At 41.6% G+C, this 12,879-nt stretch overlaps 2 protein-coding genes across 2 annotated transcripts in view; one reads left to right on the top strand and one right to left on the bottom strand.

Annotated features, from left to right (window-relative positions):
• Window positions 1-225: 225 nt before the first annotated feature.
• Window positions 226-5,046, bottom strand: CHCHD7 (coiled-coil-helix-coiled-coil-helix domain containing 7). The gene is made up of 4 exons (XM_082298076.1): window positions 4,031-5,046; window positions 2,303-2,380; window positions 1,636-1,734; window positions 226-832 (listed from the first exon to the last, which is right to left on the bottom strand). Exons 1-4 carry the CDS (start codon window positions 4,076-4,078, stop codon window positions 731-733), a joined length of 327 nt encoding a protein of 108 aa, XP_082154202.1. The 5' UTR covers window positions 4,079-5,046; the 3' UTR covers window positions 226-730.
• A 467-nt stretch (window positions 5,047-5,513) lies between these two features.
• PLAG1 (PLAG1 zinc finger) overlaps window positions 5,514-12,879 on the top strand; it is a 47,531-nt gene continuing 40,165 nt past the window's right edge. The window contains exon 1 of the mRNA XM_082277158.1: window positions 5,514-5,649. The gene's annotated coding sequence lies outside the window, so the exon portion shown is untranslated. The remainder of the gene's footprint in view (window positions 5,650-12,879) is intronic.

Genomic DNA, 12,879 nt, shown 5'->3' with positions numbered 1-12,879 from the left:
TCTGTTTACATGTCTGCAAGTCCCCCCCATCTGCCCGCCACCAAAGTATCCATTTACTATCCACAGAAATTACTATTCAGCTCAGACCTGAGGAGTTCTGTTTTATCTTCACCAGCCTCTCTAACCTTCTAACTAGCAAAGCTTGCAGATCTGATTTACTGCAAGCTTCTGCTGTCACTGATGAGTGCAGTGGCAGACCTAATGACAAGTTTGCTGGATTAAGGATTTTAGTTCATGAAGAGTCTTATTTAATCTGGGAACAGAATAGAACACGTGAAAACAGCAATAAAATCACACATGGTAAATCCATACTATTGAGCAGAACAGCTGAATGCAAAAAACATGCTGCATGTACCAGTTTCTAAACCTGCTCCAGTCTTAGAACCACACTACAATGCTCACCAACCCCATCTTTTCAAAGAGACTTTCTGCAAGTCCCATTAATTTTATACTTAGCATTTCACAGCAAGGTAGTTTCTACTTCCAAAACTTTCTACACAAGTTGCATTGACGCCCACATCTTCCAATAAAGAGGCCAAGTTCCCAATGACAGGAAGTATGAATAAACCCAGAAAGAGTTCTATCCTAGAAGGCTCACACATTTCAAAATTTAACATCTTATTTTAATCCAAGATTCGGCAACTGTAAAATCCAGTTCATAGAACGGTAACTTGCTGCTGCTAAGTCTTCACAAGTACAGTGAAAACAGTCAATCAACTCAGGTTTCTAGTCAGTAGGGCTTCCCCATTGTTTCCAAAATTTTCTTTCTTTCTTCTGCTGAAGGCATCTCTGGTTTTACACCACTTCTCTTCCTTTGCATCATAATTCCATGCTGAAAATAGAACAAAGTGACCATGAGAACAGATTTCACAGAATCTCTGCTCCTGAGCTCTGAATGATCAAGATTCTTTAATAGAAAAATGCTTGATATATCAAGACCCAGGTACTCTAAATCTGATTAGCTGATAACTACACATACTACTTCTTAGTTCAAGATACCTGATAGTTTACCCTGCTGCTTCAGAATACAGTGCAATCAGTATTCCCATTACACTATGTCAGACTAGTGCACAATTGTCTGTAAATAGCTTTTTTTTTGTAATTCGCACAAGTATTTAAAGGCTATGCTACAATCTCTTTACTATGATGGTATAAGGAAAGAAAACAGCAGAAAACACTTTAACTGCACATAGTTCCTCATGATACTTCTCTATCACCAAATAAGACTGAATTCTTCCTAAGATTTATATTAGGTTGACGTAAACATGATCCAAGCCAGTAGGAAACCAGATAGCCCTCCCTATCTTGCCTCAGAACTTTTTCTCTGCATCTGTTTAAAAGAGAACTTATTACTAGAAATATGTGACTCAAAATCAGAGGAAAACATCAGGTACTGCAAGAACACTGACTCACAATCCAAGTGAGTAAACTCAGAACAATCAAGTGAAGTACTTTGATGTGCATGTCCTTAAGTCTTCCAGCAACACACACTGAGACTACCTGGGCTGGTAAGTTACCGTAAAAACAGCAGCAGTCAGCATTAACCAAGTTTGAAGGGTTCAGAAAGCAGCATGTCAGAAGTAATGTACACAAAGCAAAGAAGGGAATAAAATTCAGAAAGTTTACTGTGCTTACCCAGAATTTTCTGCAGTTTTTGTACTTCAAAAAATAATCAGTACACATATCCTTCTTATAGTTGTTGTCATCCATACATTTTGTAGTGGCATCTGTTTCCTTTAATAGGGGAAAATATACTTCAGAGCTGAGGGAAGTTACTGTACTCAGTGTTTAAATATTTTAAAAAGTCCCAGAATATCTATGAAGATAGGAGTCAGCTCTTCAGATTAAAGAATACTATCAAAGAGAGCAAAGGAATACCTATTACAAAGGATAGTCAGTACTTCCAAACAGTGATTTCATTTGGAGATAACAGAATACTTAATGTCTTTAGACAGTAAATACAGAGTCCACAGAATAATTGTTTACTGTGATGCTTGGTATAACTCACAAAAGACTTTTAAAAAATAACCAAGCTTGTCTAACCAGGATTTCAGGCTCTGGTTTTAGGGACAGAAAATTTAAGAGATTGCTATCATTTGCATTAATCCTATTTATGGGAAATTACTTGTTATTTCATGCTTATTATAATGGATGATTTTCAGCCCTTCACATCTTCAGTGTCTTAAGAAACTTTTAACGCAAAGTGCTATCATGCAAAGTATGTTATCCACAAAACAGTCGTCTATAAAGTGCATTATTTAGCACTGAAATGTACAGACAAATATCAATTTGATCATCTTACCACTAGACATGGATTTATATCGTGATCTCTAAGCTTTTTTGCATGCCTGGACATTCTAGACAGACACTCGTACCTTGGCTAGAAAGGGAAAATAAACAGGTTAAATATCTACTTTTAACAGTAACTCAGGATTAAGTCTGAACTTCAGGATGCAATAAAGGCCTTCTAGTAACACACAGTTTGGTTATCTTTAAAAAAGCCAAATAAACCCCAAATTTCTTTTGCAAAGTGTTATTTCAAAAGCAGTAACGGCAAGACAACACTGGCAAATGTAGTCCATCACCAAGACTGCTTACTCCCTGATGAATTCCTGCTGAGAGTGGAGCCACTGCAGCAGCTCTCATATGAGCCTGTGTATCATGGAGGAAGTGACCATGTGTAGGAGAAACAGCTCCATAGGATCTGCTCACAGCCAACACACTGTAGAAACTTCAATTAATAGCATGTGGGAGGAATGCACAAGTAAACTTTTCCAGATTTGTTCCTATTCCTTAGCTGGATCACATCTGTATCTTCACTGAGCTTTCTCAGGTACAAGAAGTGCCCAACTATCTCCTGTGTTGTTGTATCAAATATTTAATAGAAAAAGAACTGGTTTCACCGCAAGGTGGGACCAGACCCACTTACACTGTGTATGACAGCTTGAATCACATTTTTTACCATTTAGTAGTTTGACACTGGCTCTAGGAACTGTAAGCTTGAGAGACAGAGTTCAGTGCCAAGAATCTACACTGATCCAAGATGATGACATCAAGATGAACAGCAGACCCTCTTTTCCTTTACTGCTTCCTATACATTGCCTCCAGCACACATGTGGTGATGCAGGTATTTGTTCCAAACAAATACTAAATCTAACCAAAAATAAATTAATATTGACCAGATGGACTGCTTGAATCAATGCAATCAGACACACAGGACAGAGAGCACAAATTAAAGTACTGCTGATGAAGGACACTGAGCTTGATCTTGTTGTTTATTTTCCCAAAAAACGTTGATGCTAATTTTAACTAAGACCTGTTTCTATTCACATTAGGGAATGATAACTGCAAGTCTGTGGTAAAAAGCCCATTTTGCTTGATACTAGATTAAAAAACCAAATACTGCTCTGTGAAGCTCATAGAAAACCATATTTTAGATAGGGTTTCTTCATTGGGTAAGCTATTCCCAGCAAACAAGCCCTAGGTTTTACAAGCTGTGCATATATACTTTCCTGGTGCTTGGAGTACTCTTTGCTTTCCATATGATCATCTTCTGCAAATAGGCCTTTTAATGAATGGCATCAGGAAATGCTTTCACTTTCCTTTGAGAACTATCCAGTGCTTAAGGTAATTTCAGAAGCTAGGCAAATGTTCTCTTTTTTGGTGGGTGGAAGCGTATTTTTGATCAGGCACTTCCAACTCAAATGGAAACACAAGCAGGTATATGAGCATCATCCCAGACTTCAAAAAGGAGGAGAGAGGAGAAAACTTAGAATCAAAAGCAGCATACTACAATGCCTCACCTAAGTCACCACAACAGTACAAGACTTTTAAATGTTTGCTTGTGTCTGTGTTATAACTCTGCATTTCATTGATATTACCACCTAAGCAGACATGCCTTAAGGTGGTTCAGTGGTAGTTTGACTTCAGAGTTACTCTCTGAAAGAATACTTGTGAGTCATAGGATATGCCATCACAATCAGCGTTCCTTAAACAAACTGCACTTAACACTAAGTTTGATTTCACTTACCAGAGGCTGCAACCATGCCCGGTCTAAGGAACAACGCACACAATCCATTAAACACCTACTTAACGAACAGGCAGTTCAGGTTCTAATAAAGACGAGTAGCTTAGAGCAGGCAAATGCTTAAACGTTCTTAGTACTACCCAAAAGGTCTGATAGCTCCTGCGTCCTCTCTCCCCCTCCCTGCAGTACTTCAGGACTTGAAACATTATCAGCTGGAAGGGCAGGCAGGTCACACCGAAATGCCGCTGTGTGACTGAATGAGCAGTTGGACAGGAAGCGAGCTTCCCCCTCCTCCCAGGTTTTGCACATGTACGGGCTTCCCTTCCTGCTTTCGGACTACAGGTCAGAGCCCAACCACAACCAAAGGCTTGTCTATTCCACAGTTCTTAATTATGCTTTAACACATTAACAGTTGTAAACTGTACCACAGAGAACTAGGGCTGTTGCTAGCACTCTTTAACCCTAGGGCTTTTTCAGTTCATAAACCATCAGGGCACTTTTCTACAGGCTCCCTCCCATTGAAAAGCGTTTGGTCTGCTTTAAATGCACACATTTGGATATAAATTCGCCAATTATGCTGCAATACAGACCAGCTTATTAAAACTTTGACCCCTGGAGCCAAGGCCGTACTAAAAATCCTACGGCTTTTATCGCTGTTACGGCGGGGGAGGCGGGAGGAGGCAGCCGGCGGGCCCGGGCGCTCAGCACCGCGGACCTGCCGCCTTGCCCGACTCAGCTTCCCAGGGAGGGCCGGGGGCCGTCCAGGTGCGGAGGCGAGGCCGGCGCCCCCCGCCCGGCTGCTGCTTTCCCCCGGCGGCGGAGCGGCGGAGGAGCGGCCGGAGGCGCCCGGCGGCCCCTTCCCCCGCCCCGGGTCGTTCCCCGCGGCCGCCCCCGCCGCCTCCTCTCGGCACCACCTGCCGCCAGGGAGGGGTGCCCGGGCCGCGCCGCCGCCGGGCCTGAGCGGGGCTGCCCCGGCCCGCGGGCGGCGAAGGTCGAGCGAGACTTCCCTTCGCCGGCCGGGAAGGGGAAGCGGCGGGCGGGCACAGCGCGGGTCGCCGCCGGCGGCACTCACCTCCGTCCCCGGCCGTGTCCGCGGGAGCCCGGGGCGGGAGGGGGGCAGCCCGGCTCCAATTCGAAAGACGTCAGCGGCTCGGGCAGCGCGCTTAAGTACGGGCGCAGCCTACCCCGCTCCCGGCCCCGCGGCTCCCCCCGGCCCCGCGCCGCCGCCGCCCACGCCCCGGAGGCGCTGAGTGGCACGGCCGGGCCGCCAATGGCGGCGGCGCCGCGCCCGCCCCGGCCGTGAGCGGCGCCTCCTTCCACCAACGGGGCGGGCGGCGCGGTCCGCAGGCGCCGGCGGCGGGGCGCGGCCGCGGCCCTGACTGACTGGGGGAGGCGTCCAACCCGCGGTGCGTGTGGGCGGCGGGCGGTGTGGGCGCGGCGTGTGCGGCAGGCTGGGCTGCACCGCAGCGCATACACTACAATGGCTGCTGGAAAGACGGGAAAGCAAACAATTTCCAGGCCCGCCGCGTCCAGCCCGAAATATGGGGAAAAAATTACAGAAAAATCGGAGAACACTGTAAAGGGTGGAAACGGGGCGCAGAGGGGATGCTGAGGCTCCCGCGGTGAGTCTGCTGCGGGTTTGGGGGGCAGGCGCCGGGGTTTAGCAGGGAAATATCAGGGTTATTTAAATTATGAAGGGGGAGGAGGAGAAGGAGGGGGGAGAGGAGAGAGGAGCAGCGAGCAGTGAGGAAAAGTTTGTGTTAACCATCCCTCCCTTCCATCCCTCTCCCCCCATCTCCCGCAGCCCCCCGTCGCCCCGCGTCGGAACCCCCCCGAGGGGAAAAGCAGGGGAGGGGAGGCGAGGCGAGCGGTGCCCCCCCCCCCACCCCCCTTCCCCTCCCTCGGAGGGAGAAAGAGATGATTTTCAGAAAAACCTCTCTCAGGAGTTTCCTCCACTCCTCCCCTCCCTCCCCGCGGCGCTCTGTTGGTTCGCGAGGAGCGGGCGAGGCGGCGGGGCTGCCCGGGGGACGGCAGGAGGGCGCGGGGTGCCCGCCGCCGACCCCCGCGGCGGGCCGGGCCCGGGGCCGCGGGGCAGGGGCAGGGGCAGGAGCGGCGCGGCCGCCCCCTCCCCTCCTCGCCTCTCCGGAGCCTGTGCTGTGAATGCAGTGACAGCGGCGAGAGCGGCGAGAGAGGGAGCGGAAGACATTAGAGACCGCGGTGCCGAAAAATGAGGGAAAAAATTAATATAAATTCGCTCACCGCCTCAAACCGGACAAATTTCGCACAGAAATTTCCCCCGTGGACCCGGCTACCCGTGGGGTGTCCCCCGGACCTGGCGGCTGCGTCTTTGGGGGAATCCGGAGTGACTTTGGGGCACTCGACCCCCCTTTCCAGTCGTTTTTTGGACAAAAGTTTTTTTTTTCGTAATAAAGAAACGAATTTGCCTGCTCTCCCCCTCCGAGTAGCCCAGGAGCTTTTCCCTTCCCCATCGGTGTGTGTTTAGAGAAAAGTGTGAACCCAAGTAAGTGCTGAGTCGTGTTGCATTGGGGAGGGGGGTTTGCTAACTGAAAGCAGGAGAGATCCGGAGAGAGAGAGAGAGAGCAGGGACAGCTTGTTGTCAGTATCATAAACAACCAAAATGGAGGGAGAACTGAGGCATATAAGAAAATAAAAATCAGAAAAAAATGCCAAAAAATACCTAAAAATCGGGGCTGCTCCCCCTTTTCTTCCTCAAGGTAACAGAATAAAACCCGTGTCTTCCCGATACCGTTTTAAGGTTTCAGGGAGCAAGGAGTTAATATTTATTATTTTTTTTTTGTTGATGAATTCTTTAGAAAGGCAAAAGCCTCTTATAACTCGCCACCGACAATGAGAAAACGTGAAAATCCCTTTCAGGACAGAGAGGTAGGGGGAGATGATGGTGCAGAAAGTGTGTAACTTGGGGGTAATGCGGAGTGATCCTAGATAAGATAAATGCTGTATGTGGTGCTTTATAACTTCCTTTTTTAATGCTTTTTTTGGTGTGTGTTTGGGGGATTTGGGGAGATGGGGGCTCCTTTCTTTTCCTCTTTTTCTTTCCCCCTTCTTTTTTTTTTTTTTTTTTTTTTTTTTCGGACCGGAATGTAATGCCTTTGTAGTGTCACTTTCCTGATCTAATTAGGATGTGTGAGGCAAAGAGTAAACCTTTCCGGTTTATAAAGTGCATTTTCGTTGCTTTTGAATTTCAAGTTTTCTTGGTGGCTCACTCCTCTATTTACACTGGATTCTTCAGAGTGCTGTGGGGTTGAGCTAATGCTCCATAGGGAGAGCAGAAAGGGCTCAGGGGCAGGGCACCTCATCTGCGGGTGGTTGCTGATTTCCCTGGCACGTTTAGTTCACCTGTTTGTCTCCTACAAAGAATGTATTCTGCAGTCTCCTCGTGTTATTTATACAAAATAATGATGCCTCATCTCGCCTCACATTGAAGTTAATGCGAAAGTGCTGCTGATGTTGGTTCCACGTGGGATCAGGGACATAGCAGGGCATTTTAAAGAGACAGCTTCTCTTTTCCTAGGGTTATCATCACCTCTGCAGCACCTCTGCCTCTAGCAGAGGGGTGGTTCTTTGTTTTTTTTTTTAATGGAAAGATATCAAATCGGCTCTAGTCTGATAAACTAAGGAAGGATAACAGGGGGAAACGTGCAGAATCGTTGGGATCAAAGCAATTCTTTTGTGTGTAGCAGGTCTTCATGGGAGTTTTCTTGGTGTGTTAATTAAAATGCTGTGTTTTGGAGAATGTTTTTTGGAATGTATGTTGCAGAAATGAAATAGTCTCAGGTTGTGTAGTATTAAGATCTAGTGCTGTTCTGCTAGCTGTAAATTCTCTGGGAGGAGATGAATTCTCTGTGTGTAGGGCAATTTCACAGACATTTTGTAGAAGTTGTGAAGTGTGTTATTTTTTTTTTGAATACATTCAGTTTTGTTGGGAACACCTGAGTTTGTTCAAAAGTTTGTTCTATACCTAAATCTCCTAAATCATCCCCAGAGGTTTTGAAAATAGTGAAAAATAACTGTAGGTTTTAATTGGCCAGAGTAGGGGCTCTTTACAAGTACACCTTAGCAGTGTAGTTATAACATCACTTGGAAGAATTACCTCTGGCTTTGTTTAGAGAAAGAAAAGTCATCCTAACTTCAGTCTGGTTTCATGTATATGTCTGCATGTGTGTATGCATGTATGCTTTTAGCGTGGGTTCTGGCTGATACTGGTTTTTTTCTTAATTTTTAACTTGTGAATGTTTAACTGTAATGATGCAAAATGCTCTGCTTGTCCCTATTATCTCCTATGTATTTTAATTTTATTTTTGAATATCCTGTTTTCAAAAATTAGCATCACCTCTTAACATGGCAATTTGATATCTTTATGAGGAGTTGCAATGTTTCCTTTACACTTGCTTTGTTTTTGTAGTCCTTGTATTCAGTTCTAGATTGAAAACTGAATACAGGTATGTGGTTCTTGAGAGGGAAGATGGGGTAGAGAGCTTGGAGGGAGACTATTTCAGCATGTGTTTTCTGTGAATTTGTGGAAGTTGAGTATGAGTTGTGGTAGCCCTCTGTGTTGAATAGCATGTGCTTGCAAGTGATCTGTACCCTTTCTGCAAGTGTGACCAAAGAAACTTGTTGCCTAGGATAGCCTTGTGGTTAAAAGATTTGGGAAGAAATCTCAAGGTTTTTCAGTGACTCTTAGGCTAGAAAAAAGGGTCATTAAGAAAAAAGATTGATCAGTTTGTATAAAGGAATGATATTGAACATTTTTCCAAAATTGCCTTTTATGGTTTAGAGATCTCTTTTATAGTTAGTAAGAATTCAGACTTTAAAAGTTCCTTTCTGAATATTTCTTAAACTGATCTATTATTTTTATTGACTGAAGTAACGTTACCCTGGAATGCATTGAAATTTGGTAAATTAATAGCAGTTCACCATATGTTGGTAGTTCTAATGTACCAGGGTAGATAGACAAATAGTAGTAGATGTGCAGAACTAACTTAAATGAACTGGTTAATGGTACTGAGAACTCTTCAAATGCTGTGTCTGTGACCATCAGTATGAAGTGTTTAACATGTTACTACATTTTTACCTAATTAAGAGCTTTTTAATCATTAATATTTTATTGCTGAAATTAGGTATAGGCACTGGTAATAACAATGTGAAAGAAGCAGTGTTGTGGAGTATCTTTCTTGATTTACAGCTATGTATTACAAAGTAAATTTTGTGTATCCAACCATAGTACAAAATTCAGGACTTAGGGTGGAGAAGGAGGAAAGGGTGTTCTCTCAGAATTTGATACTCTTCTAAACTGGATTTAATTTTAAGGTATAATCCAGATGGTGATAATAATAGCAGAAAAAATGTTGTTTAGGATTATTTTTTTACAAACTTATTCTCTTGTAGAAAATAGAATTATTCTTACAGCGGTGAGGTGGTTTTTAAATAAAAATATAAATAACTTTCAAAACTTCCTTAGTTCTAAGAGTTAAGATGATCTTCTGTATTATTTGTTGGTCTGATTCCATACATGACACAGTTTGATTTTTTTCAAGATTTTCTAAAATTAAAACACCTGAGGAAACAAATACTATGGGCTGGTGTTGGTAAAGTTATCCTGCTTTTTCTAGGTAAACTGGAGAGGTGTAAATGTATTAAAATCCTTCTTAGAGACTTACCAATCCTATTCAATAATGTTTAAAAATTAATAACTACAGTATTCTACAGCAGTACAAGCAAATACAGGAATCTAAAGTGACACGCATTCAGCTTTCCTGGAATGCTTAGCTCAAATGTGTCTCTTGGTGTGTACTTTTAATTTAGTAATTATCCTGAAAAATTAGTTTTCAGTGTAGGACTTTTGAGATTTAAATTAATAAACCCTTGAAAAGTTTGTGTAATTCCAAAAGACACTGCATACAAAGTGCAGCCACTTCTAATGGTTGTCCATCTCTGCAGCTGGTTAGTCAAAATGGTGCTCTAAAGTCTCCTCCTTTCAGGGTATTGCATATGTTTTAAAATTAATGGGTTAAAGAGGGTACTGCTCATGTTCTAAATAAACCACTGTTTGTAACTGTTCAAGGTTATTTTCTTAAAATAGATGTTTTCACTTCAGAGTGTAAACCATAAATTTTTAAAATTTTCTATCTATAACCTCTTATGTTGCTAAAACTAGTTTTTGTGAACAAATACTTTTTGGTAGGGTTCTTGAACAAATGTATATGTCTTCCAAGGGGAAATATTCTGGAAAACATGAAATCTGTTCAAGGACTTAGACCATTCTCAAATCAGCACAGAGTTAAAAGGAGCTAGCAGTGACCACCACTGAAGTGACAGAGAACTTGCTTTCAGGGAGTTATTCTCCAAATATCTGTTACTAGTAAGGATTTAGCTTGCAGAGCTTTTGAAAGAAATGTGCAGTATTTATCCACTGAACTGCTAAGCATCTTTAACCAATTACCACATGTTTAGGTAGCCTTAAAAAACTATTTAAAAATAATTCAAATATTAGAACAAAGTAACATTTGTATTGATCAAATATAAAATGTTTAAATATCTGAAGCATAGGGGATTTTTTTTTTTGCATTTATTTGAGCATTTTGATAATAGACAATTGTGTATTTTTCCTCTAATCAAAAAAACCACATCTAGAATTGAATTCAATTTATATTGATTTTTAAATTGTGGGATCTCATAACTTGAATGTAAAACATTGATTAACTCTCAGTATAATCACTTACACAGATGCTTTTTTTTTTCCAAGGAATATAGTGACCATTTATCTGAAATTGCATAGCTTGCAGTTACTAATGCATTTTAAATGAACAGTTGTCCACCAAATATCAAATGCAAAAGATCCTAATTGTATGCAAGTTCAGAAAACCTAGTATTAAGCAGAACTGGTCATCATTACTGCAGGTTCAGTTGTACTTTTGTTTAGATTGTCTTGTTAAAGTGTTTTCTATCTATAACTGTGTCAGTGTTCACCTGTTACTGTCTCATCTTAGGACAAATAGCAAAAATTCGTAGAACTAGAGGGAGTGTTTTGGGAAGATATAGCATGCTTTTAAGAGTAGTTGTCTGCTAACAGTTTTAAAGGATGGGGCCTTCTTGCAGGATGTATTAAAATTTTTGATATTTAAATGGACCCTTCATGTCTGGTAAATGCTTACTCTAGGATCATGGTGTTAAAATTAACCACCATATATGTCAGGGGTTTGAGATGACTGTATAAGTACATTCTTGACAGTGAAGAGTGGGAAAGGATATATAGTTATTCTCCTGTTGAAGGAATAAATCAGTTTCTGTTACAGCCTTCTCTGTAGCCTTCTTCTGTCCCCTTCCTGGTTCATTGTCTGTCCAGAGTATCAAGATACCTTGTCAAATACATTAAAATACATGGCCAGAGTGATGGGCTATTTTATTCATGACCAGCCCTAGTGGTTTTTTATAGACTTACAGGGAGGCACAAAGAAAATAAAATGTAGCCCAATGTGTATTTGTTTAGAGGAAAGGAAAGAGAGAAAAAAAACCCCACAGGTCTGAGCTAGTATAAAACCAAAAACTGAGATAGAAAAAATGAATGTAGACAAGTGTGGCCATAATGCATACAACAGTAACTCAAAACTCTGAAGTAAAATAGCGCAAATCAGATTTGAGAAAGTCAAGTGGGAATCAGGAAAGTAAAACCTAAGAATTGCCATCAGATGCAATTAAGAAATAACTATGTAAAGAAACTTGGAAAAATGCAAAAAGTGTCTATTACAGTAAACTGAATTGCTATAATCTTCTTTTGCACTTAATGTGCTAAATTCCTCTCTCAAGGAGAATATCCCTAGAAATCAGATTAGAAAGTGTTTAAAGGGAATTATTTGTCAAAGTTGTTTTTTCACTAAAGTTAGGATAACTAATAATAATCTCTTCCATATTGCTGTAATAATACTTTATTTGATACAATTTAGCCGTACAGTTTGCACGTAGATTTACTTACGTATTGTGCAGGTAATTTACCAGTAGCCTGACACTGTGTATCTCTAACCTTAAAAGCTTTTCTTTATGCTTGTGAGTCACATCAGATTTGGCAGTCTGCAAAGTGTGAAGTATTTCTTATGAAATAAGATGTCAATGGCTGATTTTGCCTTATGCACATTTACTGTGAATTGCCAAATAATCAAAAAGGAAGGAGGATGTCAGAAAACTTACCTTCCCTCTTCATATATTGAGTATGTATTTGTGTCCTATGGCGTATCAGATTTGTTAGTGCATGAGTTTTCTAAAAAACACTGCAAATCATCTGATTCTGAATTAATGAGATCTCACTATACGACGTGTTTGAACAGCAGAAAGATCTTGTGTATGCAAATCAGATTTTACTGTCTCAAGTGCTTGTCACTTCTAATAAAACTGTTTACTGTGTGGTGTATGTATTTATCATGAATGTTACATTTATATGTGGGATAGGTTCAAACATGCACACATTTTAAGGAGACATCTGACAATATCATGTCTTTTGAATCAACTGAGGTATAGGAATATCTTTTTAAAGAGATCTTTTTAGAGGAAAGGCAAAAAGAGAGATTCTGGCAGCTTGCTATTAAATTTCAATCAAGCCAGTATAGTTAGTAATAAAACATTTACAAGTTTGTAAATGTTAAGTTTCTTCAAACTCTTACTGTCACGTGTGGAATTTTCATCTATACTATTTTGCATTTACTGCAGCTGTCTACATGCAAGGCTTAGTAATATTGCATTTATCACATGAAAGTATAGATACCATATAAATATATAAAAGTAGAAATTGCCTTCCACTGTTCTTATGTTTTCATAAGACA

This window comes from Coloeus monedula (assembly GCF_965178545.1).
Source record: "Coloeus monedula genome assembly, chromosome: 1".
Classification (NCBI taxonomy): Eukaryota; Metazoa; Chordata; class Aves; order Passeriformes; family Corvidae; genus Coloeus; species Coloeus monedula.
This window is presented reverse-complemented; position numbering and strand designations above follow the sequence as displayed.